Raw genomic sequence first — 21,802 nt, 5'->3', positions numbered from 1 at the left:
ATAAATTCCTCAAAGTTCAGTGTTGGGTCATTCCCGGTGGAACTTTTTTTGCCATCGATGAGCTTTGCTTTCGGTGGGAAGCGTGGGGATTTGCAACGGCGTGCCAACCACTTCGCTCGAGTTTTTTTTAAAATTTTGTTGCATAGATGCTCTTGTGTGTTTGTTTGTTTGTTTTCACGCATGCAAGTTGGCCACCGGTAGTTAATGTTTAAAATTTCTTCCCAGCAGTACTTTTGTCTGTCATAATAAGGACCCGGTGATCGGTTTTGAAAATGTTCACGCATACGAAATCTGTCGGTTTGAGCAGAAAACGGAACGACGTACATGATGTGGAGAATTGATCGGTGGGCTCGGGGGGGTGGGGGGGGAAAGGAGAACATCCCTGCAGTATAACTGATTCAGTGTGGCAGGATGGCTTCACCGGTAGCCTGCCCATTTTAGGGTATCGTGTGTAGTCCAGTCCAATAATTGTACCATTCTACATTTTGCCAGCAAGAGGCGATACATGCTTAAGCACGCAGTCTCCAGACATGTTAAGTTTACCGTCACGTTTGCAAACTCCGTTGGATGTAACCTTTGCAAGAGGAGGCCAATGCTCGAGCAGCTTGGCCAATAAAAAGTTATCCAGGAGATGAAATGTATACGTGATGTTCCTAACAAGACGTAGGTGGAACTACTGTGTGTGTGTGTGTGTGTGTGTGTGTGTGTGTGTGTGTGTGTGTGTGTGTGTGTGTGCGTGCGTGCGTGCGTGTGCGCACTCCTGATTGAAAGCGATCATTTTTCCAACCAACTGCCAAGAGGTTGCCATGAGCGGTGACTTTTTTAGATGCTTTATTATTATTATTATTATTATTATTATTATTTTCATGGATGTTGTCCTTGGTTGAGAGTTTTGTTGCCTAAAGTGAATCGTGAGTTGACACAGCACATGTTTAATTCATTGATTCCGGTGCACGTGCAGAGAGCTCGTATCGCCACGTGCGGGACTCAAGCGTACGCAGCTACGTGGAATCTTCCAAGGAGCGACGGTGTTTCGAGGAACTGACTGGGATTGGGGCAATCAGGATGGCAAGTACCCCAGCAATGCACTGCAGAGTCTCGATGAAGGTTCATGCGATTTGTGCACGTACACTCACCCCGGAGTTCTCCAGTCTGGGTTTGAATCTTGTTCCAGCTATAAACCGTTATCCTGGTGTGCTGTCCCTCGGATGGTCGTTAAACTGGACGCCCCTCGGTCATCAATAGTTGGTGGCCGTTAAAAAAAGATCCCACGGTGTCCTTCACGAAGAGTATGCGAGTCATCGCCGGCACTGTAAACAAATTACGAATTTGGGCCCTAATCTGCTCAGTTGAACGTCAGGCCTGGCCAGCCTGTTCGTGAAAGACTTGGGCCAAAAACTTTCTCCGGCCAACCCCACAAAAAAGTTGAGAATTAGGGTGGCCGGTAGATGATGTGTGTAACCAACAATGAGGTTGCGTGTGACTTGGTCATTGCATTGTTTTCACGACCGATGTCACTCAAGCGTTCTTTATATGTCATTGATATTGTACGTCACCTTTGTCTCCACATTACCTGTTGTGGTATTTTTGCACGGATTACAATAACCTCTTCTGCACGGTGCCTTCGGGAATGGGCAATGCTAATTTGAACAAAATAACTGTCTTCACACATCTCCGGGCAGCAGTTTGCATCGTGCCGAGAGTGGAGCTCTTATAATTCTGTGGTGACCAAAACAGTTCTTCTCCTCTCTCTCTGTCCTCATCCATCTCATCACGTTACTCATTCATCTATAATTCCAGCTGTGTGTGTGTGTGTGTGTGTGTGTGTGTGTGTGTGTGTGTGTGTGTGTGTGTGTGTGTGTGTGTGTGTGTGTGTGTGTGTGTGTGTGTGTGTGTGTGTGTGTGTGTGTGTGTGTGTGTGTGTCTTCAGTTCACAAAACAGTATAATTCTGTGGTGATGATAGTCTACATGAGAAATCATTAAATTGCTGTACAGTGTGAAAACTACCTATTCATTTATAATTTATCCCCCTACAAATACGACCTAAAACCCTGTTTGCCTCATGTATAGCTAGCTACCTGGCACTGTGCTGTTTGCTTAAGGCCCAGTCACACCTTGACGTTTTAGCCAGCAATGGCAACGTATTGAAATGTATGTAAAACGCTGGCTTACGTTGAACTTTTGATGTTTTTTTAAAAGATTCGGACGTATTCATAACGACTTGGTCTTATGCATAACGTATTAGTAACGGACACAGAACGTTTCGTTGTGTTATAGATAAGTTATACCAACGAATGCTGAACCTGTTGTCGGCCTTCACAACCGATGCCCAACGATAGTCTAACTTAGGCATAGCGCGCTGCACGCATCGCCAACGATGACGTGGCATAGGTTATGAAAAGGCTTCCGCACAATGATTCAAATCATAACCGCCGCAGAAATGGAAGTGTCAACATCGCAGTCACATCTTGGCAATCTTGCCAGCGTATGCCGACCTCTGAAAAATGCGTCTAAAACGCTGGCGCACGTCGAATACGGTATGGGTAAGTTTGGTATACATGAATAGAACGCTAAATTATGCTATCATACGTTGTATTAAATGGAGTACGTCTTGTAATTTTAAACATGTTGAAAATTTATGACGTACTTGCCGTTTGACACACGCTCCGCATGCGATGGGAATAAGTTGTACGCACGATATGCGATCGTTGACACACATCACACACGTTACTTGTAAGGTACTCATAAGTCAAAACACGTCAAGGTAATGGTTAGCGTTAGTGTTCCAGACTCCGGGTTTTTTTTTTTTTTTTCTTCGGTATGACGGTGTTCAGTGTGATCCCTGTGTCGTAAGAGGCGACCAGGGTTGCGTCAGGAAGGGCATCCGGTGTAAAACATGTGCCAAATCACTATGCAGATCATATGGATGATCCGCTGTGGCGACCCCTAACGGGAGCAGCCGAAAGAAGAAGAAGAAGAAGAAGAAGAAGAAGAAGAAGAAGAAGAAGACGGTGTTCAGTGTACAGTGCGGTTATGATTTAAATCGTTGAGCGGCAGCCTATTAATTATATTATATAATAACCGCACGAGAAATCGAAGTGTCAAAATCACCATCATACCGAAGGAAGACAAAAAAAAAAAAACAGGATGTCTGGAACACTGACGCTAACCATTACCTTGATGTGTTTCGACTTATGAGCACCTTACAAGTAACGTATGTCGATGTGTGTCACCGATCGCGTAACGTGAGTACAACACGTTACTCATCCATCTATAATTCCAGCTGTGTGTGTGTGTGTGTGTGTGTGTGTGTGTGTGTGTGTGTGTGTGTGTGTGTGTGTGTGTGTGTGTGTGTGTGTGTGTGTGTGTGTGTGTGTGTGTGTGTGTGTGTGTGTGTGTGTGTGTGTGTGTGTGTGTGTGTGTGTGTGTGTGTGTGTGTGTGTGTGAGAGAGTGAGTGAGACACAGACACAGACAGACAGACACTGCTGTTTCTCAACAACCTCTGGTCCGATCTAAGTGAAACTTGCCAGGTATATTGCTGGGGACCTGAGGATGTGCCTTTTCAAGGTTTCATATTAATCGGACAAGTGCATCCCAAGTTATGGCCATTTATTTACCAACCAATGGTAAGACACGTTGTTGCGTGGGCGTGGCCAATGGGGAAGGGAAGCACAGCCACGTTCCCCATTACGGGTTACAACGTACGGGCTTCTGGAGAGTGATGACTTCGTGTATTCTAATAATTTCTCGATTTCTTATGCGCATTTATAGATAAACACAATGGCCCAAGTTATGATCGTTTTCATATTCGACGGTGTATAAATTTCGGGAACATCAGAGTGCTGGTATGCTCCGAACCAGGAAGTAAATTTTTTCTCTCTTTTCTCTTTTTGTTTTTCCTTGCCACAACATTGCGAAAAGGTAAAATATGTTGGCGCTAATTGAATAATTGGGTGTTAAAAATAAATTGCGAATAAAGGTAACTGCGAATAATATCGAACTTCCGGGTCACGCACGTACGGGCACGTGAGAGCGAAGAAACGGCCTGTGTGGTTTATTTATTTATTTATTTATTATTATTATTATTATTTTTTTATTATCATTATTTTTTATTTTTACGTGCACGTACTCGTCCGTTAGAAATAAGTTTCGGGTACGCTAAACATTACCTCGACGTGTTTCGACTCATGAGTAACTTACAAGTAACGTGTGTCAACGATCGCGTGACGTGCCTTCAACTTATGGCCAGCGTTATGCGGAACGTGTGAGTCATACGCTGGCATAAGTCTTAAAATTTCAAGCATGGAAAATTTGAGGAGAACCGAAAAGTACGACGTTTAAAGCCAGCGTACAACAACGTATGGCAGTGTTTTTCAGCGTGCTCTCAATGTTATCAAAACTTACCCATAACATATTCGACGTGTACCAGCGTTTTAGACAAATTTTCCAAAAATCGGCATAAGCTGGCTAAAACGTCAAGGTGTGACTGGGCCTTTACCCCCACCCCCACCCCCATATCTATTACAACCCCCACATCCTTCTCCTGTGTGACACGATTGTCCCTTGTATCATGCAATCTCTATTTTTACCTCGGCCCGTGAAGGTGGAAGGAGGTTATGTTTTCACCCATGTTTGTCTGTCTGTTTCTCTGAAAATTCATAGTTCTAGTACTGATCCCTGACGTACCCAATACTTACATCCTCCGAGATAGACATCCTTCCATTCACAGGTACTCTTGGCTTCCCATCACGGATCCAGTTTGCAATGCATTTAGTTATTTTACCAGCCATTCCACAAGCCCTCACCTTGGGGTGATGAGTAAAATAACTTACTGGATTGAAAACCCTCTCCCCCTTTTCCACCACACCCTGCCTGCTCCCCCTTTTCACCACACCCTGCCCTCTCCCCCTTTTCCACCACACCCTGTCCTCTCCCCCTTTTCCACCACACCCTTCCCTCTCCCCATTTCTCCCCACCCCCTGCCCTCTCCCCATTTCTCCGCCGCCCCTGCCCTCTCCCCATTTCTCCACCACCCCCTGCCCTCTCCCCATTTCTCCGCCGCCCTGCCCTCTCCCCATTTCTCCGCCACCCCCTGCCCTCTCCCCATTTCTCCGCCGCTCCCTGCCCTCTCCCCATTTCTCCGCCACCCCCTGCCCTCTCCCCATTTCTCCGCCGCTCCCTGCCCTCTCCCCATTTCTCCGCCGCCCCCTGCCCTCTCCTCATTTCTCCGCCGGCCCCTGCCCTCTCCCCATTTCTCCACTGCCCCCTGCCCTCACCCCATTTCTCCGCCGCCCCCTGCCCTCTCCCCATTTCTCCGCCGCCCCTGCCCTCTCCCCATTTCTCCGCCGCCCCCTGCCCTCTCCCCATTTCTCCGCCGCCCCCTGCCCTCTCCCCTTTTCTCCGCCGTCCTCTGCCCTCTCCCCATTTCTCAGTTGGCCCCTGCCCTCTGTCCTCTAACATTGTTTATTATCATCTGTTTTTCTCTAGGTGGTGAGGGTAAGACTGGGAAGGTGGTGGATATTCGTGGATGGGAGACTGAGACCGGACGAAGTGTAGCATGTATCACATGGGCCAACGGTACAACAAATGTCTATCGCCTCGGTCACAAGGGAAAAGTGGACCTGCGCTGCATTTCTGATGCTCCTGGAGGCTTTTACTACCGTGATCACCTACCCTCTCTAGGTAACATCAGAAGCACTTTGAACGGTTTTCAGGTAACAGTCATTTGGCTGGGTGAACAATGGGAAATGAACAAATAATCGCAATACAAAAATTAAGTTATCGGATGGAAAAGACGTCACAATGCCTCCTTTAAAAATTTTTTTATTAAGTACCTCGTGATGGGTTTTTTGTGGTGGTAGGGCATCCGAATACAATGGAAAGGAACGAAAGTAGTGGTGGAGGTGTTTTGGCCGATCGAGTCCTCAGGGTCGGGGATACCGTCCAGTGCCAACTCGACCATGATGTTCTGAAGCAAATGCAAAATGGCCACGGCGGCTGGAACCCCAAGATGGCGGAGGTTGGTTTGTCCACACAATGATGCATTGTTATTGCTTCGATCGTTGTGACGATTGTGATGGGTTGTTCATGTCGTAGCTTGGTTTTATTGGGTTTATTTACCAATTTATTTGCATGTATTTTTTTTTTTTGACAATTTTGCCACGTGACAGAAACATTCAAGCTGCGTGACTGTTTCCGAGGCCAACTCGTTCGTTCAGATGTTGTATACAGTTACTCACCTTTGAGCTGGGTAGTTTTGGTTTGGACCCAGGCTCAATAAATGTGCAGCGTCACCCCACGCTTCGTGAACAGGGTGGTGCGTCGATGAGTGCGCAGTCTTTTAGATGGGTCTTCTTAAGCTGGATGATCTGTATGCCAGCATCCGCTGGCAGACATGTTAAAAGTCCTGTGGTGCCTCTTGAAAAGAGCAGCCATTGTGTGTGGGTAACCCAGCCAAATTCCAAAGTAATTCCTGCCCTAACCTGCCACACCACAAGAACCGATGAACATCAGGTTATTTTGACTTTTGTAAAACATCAAGAAGATCATGCCCATCACTTGAACTTGGGTATCCCCCAAAAATTTGAAACTTGGCAGATGTCCTCAACTCCCCCTAAGGGTGATAACGATGATGATGTCATCCTCGAAGTGGTATTCCAGCCATAATTGGTTAAATTTGAAATCATCCGAAAAATCTGAAACCTTATGTGTCTGATCAATGACCCGATGTGAGTGAAGAGTTAAATCGATGATGTTCATGATCCGGTTGCCAAGAAACCATTTCACATAAGAGGGTGCATGCGTGACACGAGCATATGGGCCGTAATAGTAGCATGTTCAGTTAACGATGGTAGTTTTTGTTCAGAATGAACGCGCGAGGCGAGACTGTGCACTCTATGAGTGTCGTTCTCGTTTACTTTGCCAACTTCAATTTCTCACTTCACTTGCTTACTCTGTCACAAGCCCCATATGTGTGGAAACAGCATTTTGCATGTGTGTGCTAAGCAGTTTGTGGGAAGGGTGGGCACAGTCCATCGATTGACAGAGCGAGGAGATGTGCGGGTACAGTACTCAAACGGAGTTCGATGGACTTTCCACCCTGGAGCAATCACCAAGGTAAGTCATCCGTACTATATATACATTGTCTCCATTTTCTTGTGACTAACTTTCTGGATGCACCAAAATGTGTAAGGACTTGATGACGATGGTGCACACTGAAACATGTTGCTCGTTTCTCATTTTTGTATGCGGTGGAAACCTACGAAGTCAATCAAACTTAACTTGAGATATTACAAGGTCCAAAAGGTTTCCCCCCTGACTATTAAAGAATGATCCTTTACCAGTGAAACTCGGCATTTTAAATCCCAAATGGTCCTTTGCCAGTGAAACTCGGCATTTTAAATCCCAAATGGTCCTTTGTTGGTGAATTCAGAATGGGATTTTCCTCCCATCCGAAGGCTTTGCCCCAATCCCGTCATCTGGTGAGCTGCCCTGCGAAGGGCCAGCTGCGCAGGAGCTACTTCCACAGAGTGGGTTTTCATTGTTTTTGCATTTTTTTATGTGTTTGGTGGAATGAAGTGTTCCATGGTGGCCAGAGTGCAAATCCTGCCACCTACCTCCGAGAAAAAGGTAACCCAACTGCTGGAGGACGTCCGCAGACACAGTTGGGCACCATATATGGATTTTCGTTGGCTCACAAGGAGCTTCTCTGCCCTTTGACAGGTTTTGTTTTTAATCCTGCTGGGTGTCCATATCCATACACCCTCCTCACCAGGAAACCTGGTGGGGGAGATGGATTAGTCGCCGACAACCCGACCATGAAACGGGTTAGTACAGGTTTACATGATACCTGCAGCAAGTCACAGATCTTATCTGGCCTGAGCTGACAATAGCTAACCAATGCTGGTCTTTAACATGTTGACAGACAGCTGCCGAGGAAGAGTTTATCTTCATCTGTTGGTAGAAGGGAATGTGTCACAGAGGGGAACAGATAGACTGGTTCCTTTCACCTCGCTATTGGAGATTGGGACCATACTCTGTGCAGAGTGTTGGTGCTGTTTAAGCAGTCTCCTTGGCTATTGGGCACAATCCTGGATGGGTCGCCACTCCGACAACAGGACACCAGCAAGCTGGCACTCATTTTGCCGACCTCGGAAGGATGACAGGCCGAGTTAACCCCACCTGGTATTAATTCAACAGCTGAGCGGGATTTGAACTCAGGACCCTAGGATCCAAAGCCTGCCACTCTAACCATTACGGCAACACCAGGCATATCTCGCTCTTGCTAAATCACATTATGCCCATCCAATCGTGGGCCACACCAAAGATTCAGTACATGGGACACACCTGAATGCAGGGTTATACTTATACAGCTCCCCCAAAATACACAAATCTAAGGCCTTAATTTAACTGTTCCCTCCTCCCTATATAAACCCTCCTTAAGCTAAAGATCCCACCAAAGCAGCCTCCTACAGACCAGACCCATCATCTTGCTTTGCTCACCCTCCAAATTTACAGAACGCCTAATACTCACACTCACAAACTCTCACACCCCTCTCTCACATGCCCAACACAGATTCAGCCCAAACCACTCAACCACCACTCTCCTCACAAACCTCACACAAAACACCTTTTGAAGGCTTCGACAATAGAAAACCACCAAAACACACTATTCTCACCACAGTAGACATCAGCAAAGCATTTGACACACTCCCAAAACTCTTACAAACAAAACACTCAACACAAACATGCACAACAACACTAAACACTGGCTGGCCAACCATCTTTCATGCAGACAGTCATTTGTAATTTTTAACGGCAAGTCGTCATGCTCACGATACTTTCCTAACGGAGTCCCTCAAGGCGCAGTCCTCTCCCCCACACTCTTTAATCTGTTCATGCACGACATTCCACAACCACCTAAGAGCATACAAATAGCTTCATATGCGGACGATATATACACTACCTCCACCCGTAGCAACAGCAACACCACCACAGCACAACTTCAACCCTTCCGCAGTACCCTACAAACCTGGCTCACCATCAACATACAAATTACACCAAGGAACATAGCGCTGCACCACACATCACACTGAACAACATCCCTATCGCATACACTCACCAAACAAAAACACTCGGCGTCACTTTTAACACATCCATGTCATTCTCAGATCACATCACAAACATATTAAAAATACAAAAACATGCACACCCAGGCTGAGCACACTTGGGGCACTCACAGGCACCGACTTCAGACACCACAAAGAAACAACATCACTAATATACACACAGTACATATTTGGCCTCCAGCCTATCAAACACACATCTCAACACCCAACAGACAATACAAAACAAAGCTTTTCACATCATCACAGGTTTCACATTAACAACACCTATCGAGCACCTACACACACAGGTAAAAATGCAAAAATCAAAGACCACTTGAACGTGAGAGGATGCACAGTTCCTTGCAACGGCAAGTGGCAACCCGAATTATCCTTGCCATTACATGTACAATCACCAACAGGCTCCTAGACACATTAAAACGACACCACAACTACACTAGTACTACAGTGACATCCTCCAAAATGTCCCCCAATGAACAATGGAAACAACAAAAAAACGCATCCATGCCCACATTACCATAAACGCAATCAACAACGTCGGCCCAAACATTATCCTGGGCAGTAAACCACCACCCTTCCGTGACACAGATCAACTACTCTCCAGGTCCGATCGTGTTCACTTTGCCCGCCTCCGCTGTGGACACCACCCACAGCTCTTACACGACAAACACAGACTCGCTGATACCACTGACGACACCCACAACCTCTGTCAGGCTGCCTCACACACAACAAAAGACATTATGAAAGACTGTGTGGTCCTGGCTCCACTGAGACAAGAGCGCACACACAACATCATAGATGTGAGGGATTTCTGGGTCGCTGCTGGGAGATAGATCGGCTATCTCCATGCCGCGGCCTGTCCGGGCAGAACTGATCGGGGCAAAACAACAGCAACAACGTTACATTCGTTATTCGTGCCTGTTTGTGTGTTTTATGACATCCTTAAAACCAGTAAGTTTCCTGTTTGGAATGATTTTAAATTTTGTTTGACTGCCAGACACGCAGACAGAGTAGAACAATTATCTCGCTCCTCTCTGTGCACGCGCGATCGGGACAAATTCATTGCCGATGTACTATAAAAGGGAAGATTCGTTTTCCGATTCGTGTTCCGATTTGTGTTCAAATTAACATTCGATTGAAATCAACTTGTTACTGAATCGTAAACTGACGTTTGTGGACAGACAGACAGACAGACTGAGCCAATTGCTTAACCTTGTTCGATTATATACATTCGATGCATTTTAATAGTTTTCAATCGCTCTCGTTGAGTGTAGATGGAGACTATTCCGGTTGGAGAAGTGGTCCAATTGTCCCATGATGAAGAAATGGTGCAGAGACTACAAGTTGGACATGGAGAGTGGACGGAAAACATGAAGTCTGTGAGTGTTGAGTCATAAACCTTTTAAAAGTTATTTTATTTCATTTTCAACTGTCTTCCGACTTGGTTCCCTCATTCTTCTATTTGTCCCCGTCTTACCCCTATCGATGCTTCTCTGCACCACTCCCAACTTGACATCATTGTTCAATTCCCCTCCCTCCACCTCCTTTCCAGTGACTTTCTCCACCTGCTCATTTTTATGCCGTTCGTCATCTCTTCCAGGCACTGGGTAAATCTGGCACAGTGGTGCAGGTTTACAGTGATGGAGACCTTCGTGTACGCATCCATGAACAGATTTGGACTCTGAACCCACTGTGCATCATTCTTCTTTCTTCTCGCAAACATGACTCCAACTTCATGTCTCCAGATTGCCAACCTGTGAACCTCGGTAAGGAACGCCGCGTACAGGTAGACGTGACCTGACGATATGCAAATCCCAAGGAGGAAATCAAATGTAGTTTGTTTGTTTAAAAAAAAAATTTCTTCAGATAAAAGGTTTTCTTCCAAACTTCCTCGCATCTATGACATCAATCAAAATTAACTTCTTAAAATATTCAGTGCAGGAAAAAAATATAGTGCCCAAAATTGTGTGTGCCATTTTGTTTTAAAGCACAATTAAACCCGGAGCTTTGAAGAAACTACATGAATAGAAAAATACCTCTTCTTTCATTTTCCCTTTTGATACAATTGTATTTTAAGGATTATTGAACAATAAATATCGTGAATCCATATTCACTGGGCTATTGCGAGAGTGAGGTTTCATGAGAATGTTATGTCACAGCGGCGGTTCAGAAAGGGTGATGCCGAAGCGTCGGGTGTACGGCCGTGTCGATGAGAGACGAAAGCGCAGTGAAAGCTGTTTTTCAGACCTTAAATGCGGATGAATATCCAGAGAAGAGAGAGAGTTAGCAATGAAGCGCCTTCACGATATAGGAACTGGTCGTACTGTCGATAAATTTTCTTTCGGAAGGTACAAAATAGTTTGCGAAGACCACATCGAGCCGAGGTGTTTTTAAACAGCGAAACAAACACAGACTGATCCATTGGGATACGACGTGTAAAATTTTACTTTGGTGGAAGATGCGTATCCAAGCACTTTTTCGATATAAATCTCCAAAAACTGACGAGAGAAGACGGGCAAGAGCTGTTAAACACGACACGAAAAAGGTAAACTGTCATGGCAGGTGTTCTCTTGGACATTCTGTATACACATGGGTGGTGAAAACATTAAATAATAAAAAAAAATTAAACTGCAGTGGCACTCGGTAGAGCGCATACCTCGGCCATGCCGAACAGTTTATGTTTTGTATCGCACTGATCGGCCAGATCTGAATTCAGACCTCAGAATCTAATCGGCTTGGTCTTGGCACCGAACCTACTCATCCACCGAGTTTTGGCCAAATCCATTCATAATGGTTTGAAATATCATGTTTTATATATATATATATATATATATATATATATATATATATATATATATATATATATATGTATATATATATATATATATATATATATATATATATATATATATATACATATATATATATATATATATATATATATATATATATATATATATATATATATATATATATATATATATATATATATATAATTTTTCGGCCCATCTCTCACTGGTGAAGAATCGCATTAAAATTATAGTATCTGATCATCACCATAATCTAACCAATTATTCTTGTCAATCACCCAATCTGTCCACCAAGTTTCGTCCAAACGCGTCCATAACTTTTTTGACATATCCTGCTCACAGACAGACAAACAAGGGTGAGAACATAACCTCCATCAACCTTCGGTGGCGGAGGTAACAATACCTGTTCTGCAAAGTTTCAGGCGCCAACTCGCCCGACCCCATTTCCACATCAACAAATTGATATGGTGGTGTGCAGTATCTCTAAGAAACGGAACTGTTTGTGGAAATTTCTCTTCCACTCGGTGCATTCGTGAAAATCTTTTGTGCACGTTTGGATAAAATATATTTAACTATCCGATTTAAGCTGCATTTGTTCCTGGGTTTAATACCATTTTAAAGAGGAAACCAAACTCAGACCTTAGTTGCCCTCGCTGGAGGAGAGAGTGTTGTATTTGGGTCCGTTTGTTTGTTTGTCTGTCTGTCTGTTTGTCCACACAGAACTTTAGTGTTTTTCTCCGCAACCGCTTGTCGGATTGAGATGAAATTTTCACCATCGGAGCGACTACTCATGTAGGATGTTTAAATGATAAATATTCCGTCATTGGTCACGTGGTGTGGCAGCCATGTTAGGACAAAACGGAGCAATTTGGACCTCTGTATCTCTGAATCCACACCAAGGAAAAAATGGAAACTTGGCACATGGCAAGTACTCGTCATGGGGAATGAGTGTTTTTTTATGACGTCATATGTGCCTTCGTTATGACATCATAATTGCAAATGTAGAATGCTACATCTGATCAGTATGAAAATTTGAGGGTCATCTTGGGATAAAATGGTCCACAGAAAAAAATTGGATGACATCATTGGTCATGTGATTCGGCAGCCATATTGTTTTTGTTGTTGTTCTTTTATACCTTCAAAAATCTTCTTCTCTGAAGTGGCTAAACAGATTGAGGCAAAACTTTACACGTATGACCACCTATCCATGAGGAACAAAAGGTTCACATATGATGTCATAGGTCACATGATTTAGCAACCATATTGAATTTACCCTAAAACCTATATAAATGTTCTTCTCCAGAATGGCTGGACAGATCGAGTGGAAACTTCACATAAATGTTCTCCAAGCCATGGATGTACAATTTTGTTTAGGAATAATTGATGTCACATGGTTTGGCAGCCATATTGCATTGAAGAAAATATTAAATCATGTTTTCTCAGGAAACGCTTAATCAATCAAAGTGAAACTTCACAATTCTGATCTAATGGTGATGTGGAATACATGTTTCAAATTTCAACTTGATTGGATGCATGGTCTGGCAGCCAGAATTGTTTAATTTTTTGATCTGGTTTCTTTTTTTTATTATTACTAGTACGTGCCCGTACGTGCGTGCCCATACGTGCGTGGCCATGTTGTACGTGCAAAAAAAAAAAAAAACTCAAACCACGTGCCAGAAACAACTACCACACAGGCCGTTCCTTCGCTCTCACGTGCCCGTACGTGCAAACCAAAAAAATTAAAAAACGACCCGTATCTTGCCAAAAGGTGACCACGTGTGACTTCTTTAAGGTCACACTGAGGTGAACAGAGCTGCTATCCACCAGGAGCGACTCCTTGAGGAATATCTGCCTACGAGAGATTCCGATGAGAATCGTTTTACAGAGTAACTATGAAAAATATGCGTTTGCCTCATAACGTCACCTAATGACGTCATAATGTCTCAAGCTTGACATATCTAGAAAGCACTCATCGAGGTGTTCAATTTGAGGTACTACACGATATGGTTCCTAAAACTTGAAAATTTGACCTTGGGGTCAAATATGTTTGACCTGAGGCGCTAACCATGAAGGTCAAGGCCAATCGCCACCAAAAATTAATCAGCTGAGCGCCAGACCATGAACTATATTCCCATGAAGTTTGAAGACTATCCGATCAAAATTACTCAAAAAATAAGGGTTTCGTCGACTCCCCTGATTTGCGCCAAAGTGACCTTGACCTTTGACCTTGACCTTCAAAAATTTGTGCACTGAAAGGGACCTCTATAGGCCTCTGATATGCGAAGTTACAAAAATTTCCGATGATAACTGTGCTCTGCAGAATTTTTTATGCGTGATTACTGACAAAAAAAAAAAACAAAAACAAAAAAAACATACAAGCTGACTAACATATCTTGCAAAAACTTCGTTTTGGCAAGATAAAAATAATAATAATAAAAACTTTCAAAAAACCACACAGGCCGTTCCTTCTCTCTCGTAAACGACTAATAGATTGGGGCATTGTGTTTATCTATAAATGCGCATAAGAAATCGAGAAATTATTAGAATACAGTAAGTCATCACTATCCGGAAGTAGTGCGTGCCCGTATGGAATGTTCACATGCATTCCACGAATTATCGCTTGCATTGAAGTAACAACTGCTGTGATACTTACACACACAGAGTTAATTAAAATCAAGTTTACCTCCCTGTCTTTGCTTGCCATGACATTCACTGCCATTGACCATTGCCACTTCTACGCCACAGTAACTAAGGCGCCCTTTCCCCATCGGCCACGCCTACGCAGCAACGTGTCCTGTCATTGGTTTGGTAAATAAATGGCCGCAGCACCGTGTCTTGTCATTGGTTTGGTAAATAGATGGCCATAACTTGCGAACCACTTGTCCGATTAATAACAAATCTTGAAAAGGCACATACTCAGGTCCCCAGCAATATACCTGGCAAGTTTCAATTAGATCGGACCAGTGGTTGTCGAGAAACAGCGGTCACAGACACACACACACACAGACACGCACACGCACACACACACAGAGATTGCTGGAATTATAGATAGATGATTATTATTATTTTTGAATAAAGCTCACTGGCAGTGCCTGGTTGGGTTTGAAGGTATAGGAGCAGCAGCTGAAATGTGAATCCTATCCAGGTTCCTCCTGGTGACTTCATCCTTTCTTTTTGCCTGTTTGGGTTCCTTCTGATGACTCCAATGCAGGACTGCACCGATTTGGTCTCCCAATCAATCTGAATTAAATTTATTTTTATCCCATTCTGAATTCAACTGAATAATAATTTAAAATTTCATGGGTCAGGGTCATGTGTCCAATTGAAGCGGAATTTCATCAAAGCGGGACATCACTGTCTTGGTTCCCATCACTGTCTTGTGACATCAATTTGTAACTTGTTCAGGATGCCGGCGAGACTTGGAACCCGGTCATCACTGCTAGAAGTTATAAAGTGGCAGTTTTAATTATGTCTCATTAATTATGTAACACACAAGCACACAAATGGCACACAAAATACACCACGCAAAACAGGTTCTGGTGAGGGTTCTGCTATCTGTGATTGTCCTTTTCCTTGTTGTACATGTTATTTGTTCTCTTTAGCAGCATTCTCAATAAATATCCAAACAACTTGTATTTGCCTAATTGTGATTGTCAGTACGGTCTTGTCATGCTCAGACATATTCCTCCATGCTTGTGTTTTCTGTATGATTGTTCTTATTTTCATCAAAATTGGCCTTTCTAAAGCTTAAGCTTACTAATTCTAATGTTATTTTATCTTACCTTTACAGTCGACGACCACTGTTCAGCGACTTTGTTTTGTACAATATTTGAATTATCGATCTTATTGAATTACCAAATGCCGGCTGTTGTACAAACAAAGTAAATTGACATTTCTTGACCATCTTGCTACAGTCGTCATTGATGATGATCTTTTTTTTTTTAGATCCTCGTGGAGGATCTCTAAGTCTTACTCACGTTGTTGTTCTTCATCTTCTTCTTGTGGACTTTTTTGTTTCACAGCCTACAGTTTTAATCGAAACTTCCTGAAACTTGGAATATATATGTAAAAATACCCTGCGCAGACAGTAACCATCTCCGATTTTGAAAATTCTTCCAAGAAAAAAAAGTTATGACGTCAAAATATGTCTGCTAATGAAAATCGCCAAAAAAATTATCTCCGAAACTAGGCAAGCCTTTTAAATTCTGTTTGTGGGAATCGAACAGGGCTTAAGCAGAGATGAATTACCACACATATGATACATCACTATGACGTCATATCAATTTTTATGACATCATTCCTATTTTTTGACATTTTTTGTTTCACAACCCAGAGTTTTCATCGGATCTTCGTGAAACTTGCCATGTATATGCAGAAAGCCCACGCGCAGACAGTAACCATCTCCGATTTTGGAATTCTTCCTACAAAAAAAAAAGTTGACGTCATAATATCGCCGCTAATGGAAATTGCCTACACCATTATCTCCGAAACTAGGCAAGCTGTTTGAATTTTGTTTGCGGGAATCAAGCCGGGCATTAGCACAGATAATTTATCGCAAACCTGATACATCACAATGACGTCATATTCGTTTTTATGACGTCATCATTAAGAGGACGAGGATCTTAGCTCATTTGAGCTTGTTTTTTTGGTTGATCCTCCTCTTTCTGTGATAAGTCTAAGTTGTTATCAGTGCATTCTTACCAGCTCCTCTCATTTGGCATTTTTGCTTGCTGTCCTGTTCGTCCATTTAACCTTGAAGTCCACATAATTATTTATTTGTGAAGAACTCTCCTCTTTTATATTTTAATATCCTTTCTTTTTCCAGTACCTTCCCCATCATTGCTGAGTATAATGGAGGAGAGTGGCGGGGATGAATGTGTGGTGAACCTTGCAGCACGTGGAAACTTACAACGCCTCCAGGATGTACTGAAACTACATCCAGAAAAGGTTGGAAAAAGAAACTGAGCCAGCTGCCTCGTAGACTGTCAGTATCGATTTTTATATTATTTTCTTCATTTATTTTATTTTTGCGATATCGATATACCGGTATATCGGTATTAAATAAATAATAATCATAATAAAAAAATTTACACAATTGTCCATTCCATGTTCATATACGACGTACACATCATTGACACACGATAATTTTTAAAAGTACGGTATTCCCACAGGGTGATCCCCCCATGATGAGAATGGTTATTTTACTTACAACTTCAAGTTGTATTAAAAATGTTTTTGTTTTATAGGGAGATCAGCATTGGTAATCGGCACAGGTCGGGATTCATCGTTATCGCCGTACCGGTATCACTATCATAGAACGCTGTACCGGTATAATTATCGCAGTATCGCTTCATACCGGTATGACAATCACGGAACGCTGTACCATCCATCCATCCATTGGGACCACACTCTATGCAGAGCATTGGTGCTGCCTAAGCAGTCTCCTTGGCGATTGGGTACAATCCTGGACGGGTCGCCACTCCAACACAGTATACCAGCATGCTGGCACTCATTTTACTGACCTCGGAAGGATGACAGGCAGAGTCAACCCTACCTGGTATTAATTCAACAGCCGAGTGGGATTTGAACTCAGGATCCTCAGATCCAAAGCCCACCACCCCAACCATTAAGCCAACACCAGACATAATGCTGTACGGGTATGATCATACATCATATCGGTATCGCGATTATGCCGGTATGACCATTGCGGATCACCGACTCGACACAGGCTTTCTAAAGTACACCTGATTCATATCAATAAAAACCAATTGGCAATTGCTTTAAAACCAGCCACGAGGGCAAAGAAAAACGTGATCACTTGAACGGAGCTCAGATGCTGAGGGTTAAAAGTTAAAACCTACCGTACAGGGTAGGGCCGGGTATCGGCCCTGTTGGGTACCCTGTTGCAGGGCCGGGTATCGGCTGCGAGCACGACCACCAGATGGAGCTGCAGGGTCGACTCCGCCGATCACCCGGAATGTATAGGTCGTCATCCCGGATAACTCCGGAGCCGACAGGTCCTCTATCGGACCGAAGTTCGCGAATATTTTGACGGCATGAGGTAGGGTCCACTTGTCTAACTCCAAATTACCTAAGTACTCACGCCGTCCAACTACCGGGGAAATTCACCCTCGACGATGCTCGTACGGAACAAGTCGCTAGTCGAACCGTGTGCGACCCGAGCGGATGGTCACTGAGCTTTCGTCGGTCCAAATGTCCCTTTTACAGCGGCAACAGCCTGGCTAATTCCCAACACGCAGCATGTCAAACCAATAAAAGAAACACAAAAACGAACTGATACATTTAACACATGGGTTTATTTATAATAGATGGGGAAGAAGGGAGCACGTAAGAAGCAGAGTTATCATGACTAATAGAAATGAAATGCAAATAATGTACAAGGCACTTAACAGTTTTACTTAGCGACAGGCCCATACACAGAAGTGGACCCCAATGGTCTTTATTGAAGCCTTCCAGCTCGAGGAAAGGGAGCTGGAGACCAGAGCCTGCACTTGGACCTGTCCACCTCGTGTGGTCTTTGACGATCCGGCTCGACGGGACTCGAACCCGCAACACGATGCCACTCCAAACACCAGGGACGGAGGAAAAGTGTCGGACGCCAGGCACTGCCAAGCTGACCAGACCAGACAAGTCGATCTCCGGCACCTCGAACCCGATCACTGCCAAGCCGACCAGACCAGACGAGTCGATCTCCAGCACCTCAAACCCGATCACTGCCAAGCCGACCAGACCAGATGAGTCGATCTCCAGCACCTCAAACCCGATCACTGCCAAGCCGACCAGGCCAGACAAGTCGATCTCCGGAACCTCGAACCTGATCACTGCCAAGCCAACCCTGAAGCTGACGCCCAACCCTGATGCTGACGTTCACACTGACCTTCACCCCTGATGCTCACCCCCTTTCCAAGGCCCTGGCGTTTCTTATATGGCATTTCTCCTGCGGTGGGGGTGTGTGGGAAGGATCACCGTCTGAGACGTCTCGCCTCCCATTGGTCCAGGGTTCATGAGAAAGTCGATGTCTGAGACGTCTCACGTCTCCCATTGGTCCGAGGTTCGAGGGAACGTCGATGTCTGAGGCGTCTCACGCCTCCCATTGGTCCAGGGTTCGTGGGAACGTCGGTGTCTGAGTCGTCTCACGCCTCCCATTGGTCGGGGGGAACATTCCATCTCTCCGGGGCGGAGTCGGAGCTCTGGTGGCCGAGGAAACTCCGCCCATTTACGTGGTCGAAAGCACGTTGCCAATGGCGTCGAGGTGAAGGCATGTTGTTGTTATCAGGGGTGTAAAAATCCTAACTATTAAAATAACGCACATTTATTCACCCATTCGACTAGGGGATGGATTCTAACTAGAAACACATACTTATCAAAATAACTAAGCTCTCGGAACCTGAATGTCTGTGTGCTCATGGCTTCCAGATTCACAACAATACGTCACAATGTTCCTGTTCCATGTTTGGCCGACACACCAAGTACATGAAAGATTTTTCAATCATGTACGATATTTACAGATTGTAAACGCCTTTGTTCTATTTGTTGGTGATATACCTTTAAAAATAAATGTTTTAACTGATTTTCTTTTTTATTATTATAAATTTTTTGTTGTTGTTGTTGTAGATTCAGAATTCCAATACCGGTAGGTATATCGATATTGAAAAATTGTATTGATTACACCAGTATGTCGATACATCGCCGAACCCTACTGTTTCGTGACATGCACTTTTTGTAATCAGTAATGCCTCAATGCTGAGGTTACCAGCCTCGATGGCAAAATGGTTAGATTGTCCACTCTGAGTGTAGGAGGTCGGTGGTTCGAACCCCATCCGAGTCGTTTTGAAGACCTTAAAAACGGTACGTGCTCCTTGCGTGACACTCAGCGTTTTAAATCGGATAGAGTGCAGACAACCATCGATAAGTTGGGAATAATAGCGCAGACTTTGATGGGCTTTGCGGCCTCCACCTGCATCAAAGTTCCTTGTAAGGGAACTCGTATCATATTGTTACGGATCTGGAAACCATAAGCATTCAACCTACAGATGTCCCAAAAGTCAGTTATGTTGTTAGGTATGTGTGTAGTCAGATCCCTTTCCTTTTGTCTAGTGGGAGAATCAAAGGCGTGCGTTGCGATTTCTTTTTAGTTAGGTTATTAAATCTTTACATCCAACGAACCCTTCAACAAGCCATCTAACAACCATCCCATCTGCATGATCCCTCGGCCCATCACGATCCACCACCAACCAGCTGCCTTCTCGAACCCTGACGTGCCAAGGCAAGATCTCGCGGTTCCGGTTTCTCGGCTCCCACGAATGTTGTAACTCTTTCACGACAACCTTTGCAACATTGATACTGTTACGCGTCAAGTACGAACCCGCGTAGAAGAGTAGGTGGGGTTTCCCGGCAAGGGCCAAGGCCCCGCCCCTGAAAGGTATGCCGTGGGACCCTGTCCAATCAAAGGCGGACAATGAGGTGTGTTCACCAAGGCCCCTCCCCGCTGAGGGAGGTCCATAAAATTCCCGAACACTCTCTGAGGCACGGGTCTTTTTGGGGTCTTGGAGAGTTTTTGGTGGGTCTTTTTGGAGAGTTTTGGAGCATTTTTGCTGTCATGAAAGGGGTTTTTGCTGTTACGAAGGTCGTCGAGGCGACGAACGTGTCTCTGCTGGCCCTCTACAAGGAAGGAATGAGCGGCCCCGACCCCCCCCCCCCCCTCCGTGGACCTCGCTATTCACCACCCGAGCTCTGCCACGAACTTCGAGTCCCACACGTGCGACTGGGGACCAAACCAGCGACCATTGTCAGGCACCGTAGCACGGAGTACCCCCTTTCTTCGACGGCCAGGTACCCTACCGACGTCTGACCCCCAGCTTGTTTCTCTCCTCACCTGCGAGGCTCCAATAAAGAACTCTGGGTTTCTTTTCATTTGTGTGTGTGTGTCTGCGTGTGGGCCCGTCTTGTAAGAAGAATTGAATAAATGTTTTTGGATCATTGTAAATACTTCTTGCATATTCGCGTTAAGTCTTGCTTTGTGTCTTCATTTACTGTAAATAAAACTTGTTAGAAATGTTCCCAGTTCGTTTCCGTCCCTTCTTGCATTGGTCCAGCATGGATCGGATCTGAGTTTAGGCGGGGTTTTATCCCCGATAATCCGTTAATTCCAGCCAACCCGCTTTGGCAGTTTCCGCTCGGATGCACCTGAACCGGAGTTGGTAGTCGGTAGTTGGAACTCTACCGCAGTCGGTGGAGTGACCCGGTTCGAGCAAGATGTGCCGAGGGCGTGGTTTCCCCGGTAGTGAAAATCGCGTAGTTAATTAGGTAAATTGGTTATAGACAAATAGACCCTACGCTACGCGGTTGAGATATTGGTGACCACGGTCGGTTAAACGACCCGCCGGCTCGCGGAGTTATCCGAGCGACGGCCTACAATTCCGGGGAGTTTGGTGGGAGACGACGCAAACCTCCCCCACCTTGTGGTCGTTCTCGCCACCGACCCCTGTCCCACAACAATATTATTCGTGTCTGGAGTAATGATGGAAGTGGAATTTGCTGTGAGTATCCTTGATTGATTAAGTTTGATTTTATTATGTCCCTTCTTGTTGTTGTTTTTTTCTCTTAATTTTTATCCTTAATTTTAAATAGTTGCTTTAAAAGATGATTTATTATCTTATTCTTTCTCTACATATAATCTTGGTGTATTGTGCATCAGTCCTTTTTTTACTTCTTTTTTTTCATTTTTTATGAAGGTGTTTGTACTTGTGTCACCTATAAGGAAAACAAAAGCATTGGCACTTTAACAAGTCAACACAATACAGGGATTTAAGCCTGTAATCCCAACATCACAAGATGTTTGTTC

At 44.4% G+C, this 21,802-nt stretch overlaps 1 protein-coding gene across 3 annotated transcripts in view; it reads left to right on the top strand.

Moving 5' to 3' along the window:
- The window catches only part of MIB2 (MIB E3 ubiquitin protein ligase 2), a 71,665-nt gene that overhangs the window by 17,159 nt on the left and 32,704 nt on the right, over nt 1-21,802 (top strand). For all 3 annotated transcript variants that reach the window (XM_085876181.1, XM_085876182.1, XM_085876183.1), the window contains 7 exons: nt 962-1,068; nt 5,490-5,684; nt 5,864-6,021; nt 7,011-7,118; nt 10,402-10,506; nt 10,728-10,893; nt 16,763-16,884. In XM_085876181.1, coding sequence (XP_085732307.1) covers nt 962-1,068; nt 5,490-5,684; nt 5,864-6,021; nt 7,011-7,118; nt 10,402-10,506; nt 10,728-10,893; nt 16,763-16,884 — 961 coding nt within the window. The remainder of the gene's footprint in view (nt 1-961; nt 1,069-5,489; nt 5,685-5,863; nt 6,022-7,010; nt 7,119-10,401; nt 10,507-10,727; nt 10,894-16,762; nt 16,885-21,802) is intronic.

The sequence above is a fragment of the Eptatretus burgeri genome, chromosome 4, assembly GCF_056783735.1.
Source record: "Eptatretus burgeri isolate ZD-2024b chromosome 4, Ebu_testis_v1, whole genome shotgun sequence".
Classification (NCBI taxonomy): Eukaryota; Metazoa; Chordata; class Myxini; order Myxiniformes; family Myxinidae; genus Eptatretus; species Eptatretus burgeri.
This window is presented reverse-complemented; position numbering and strand designations above follow the sequence as displayed.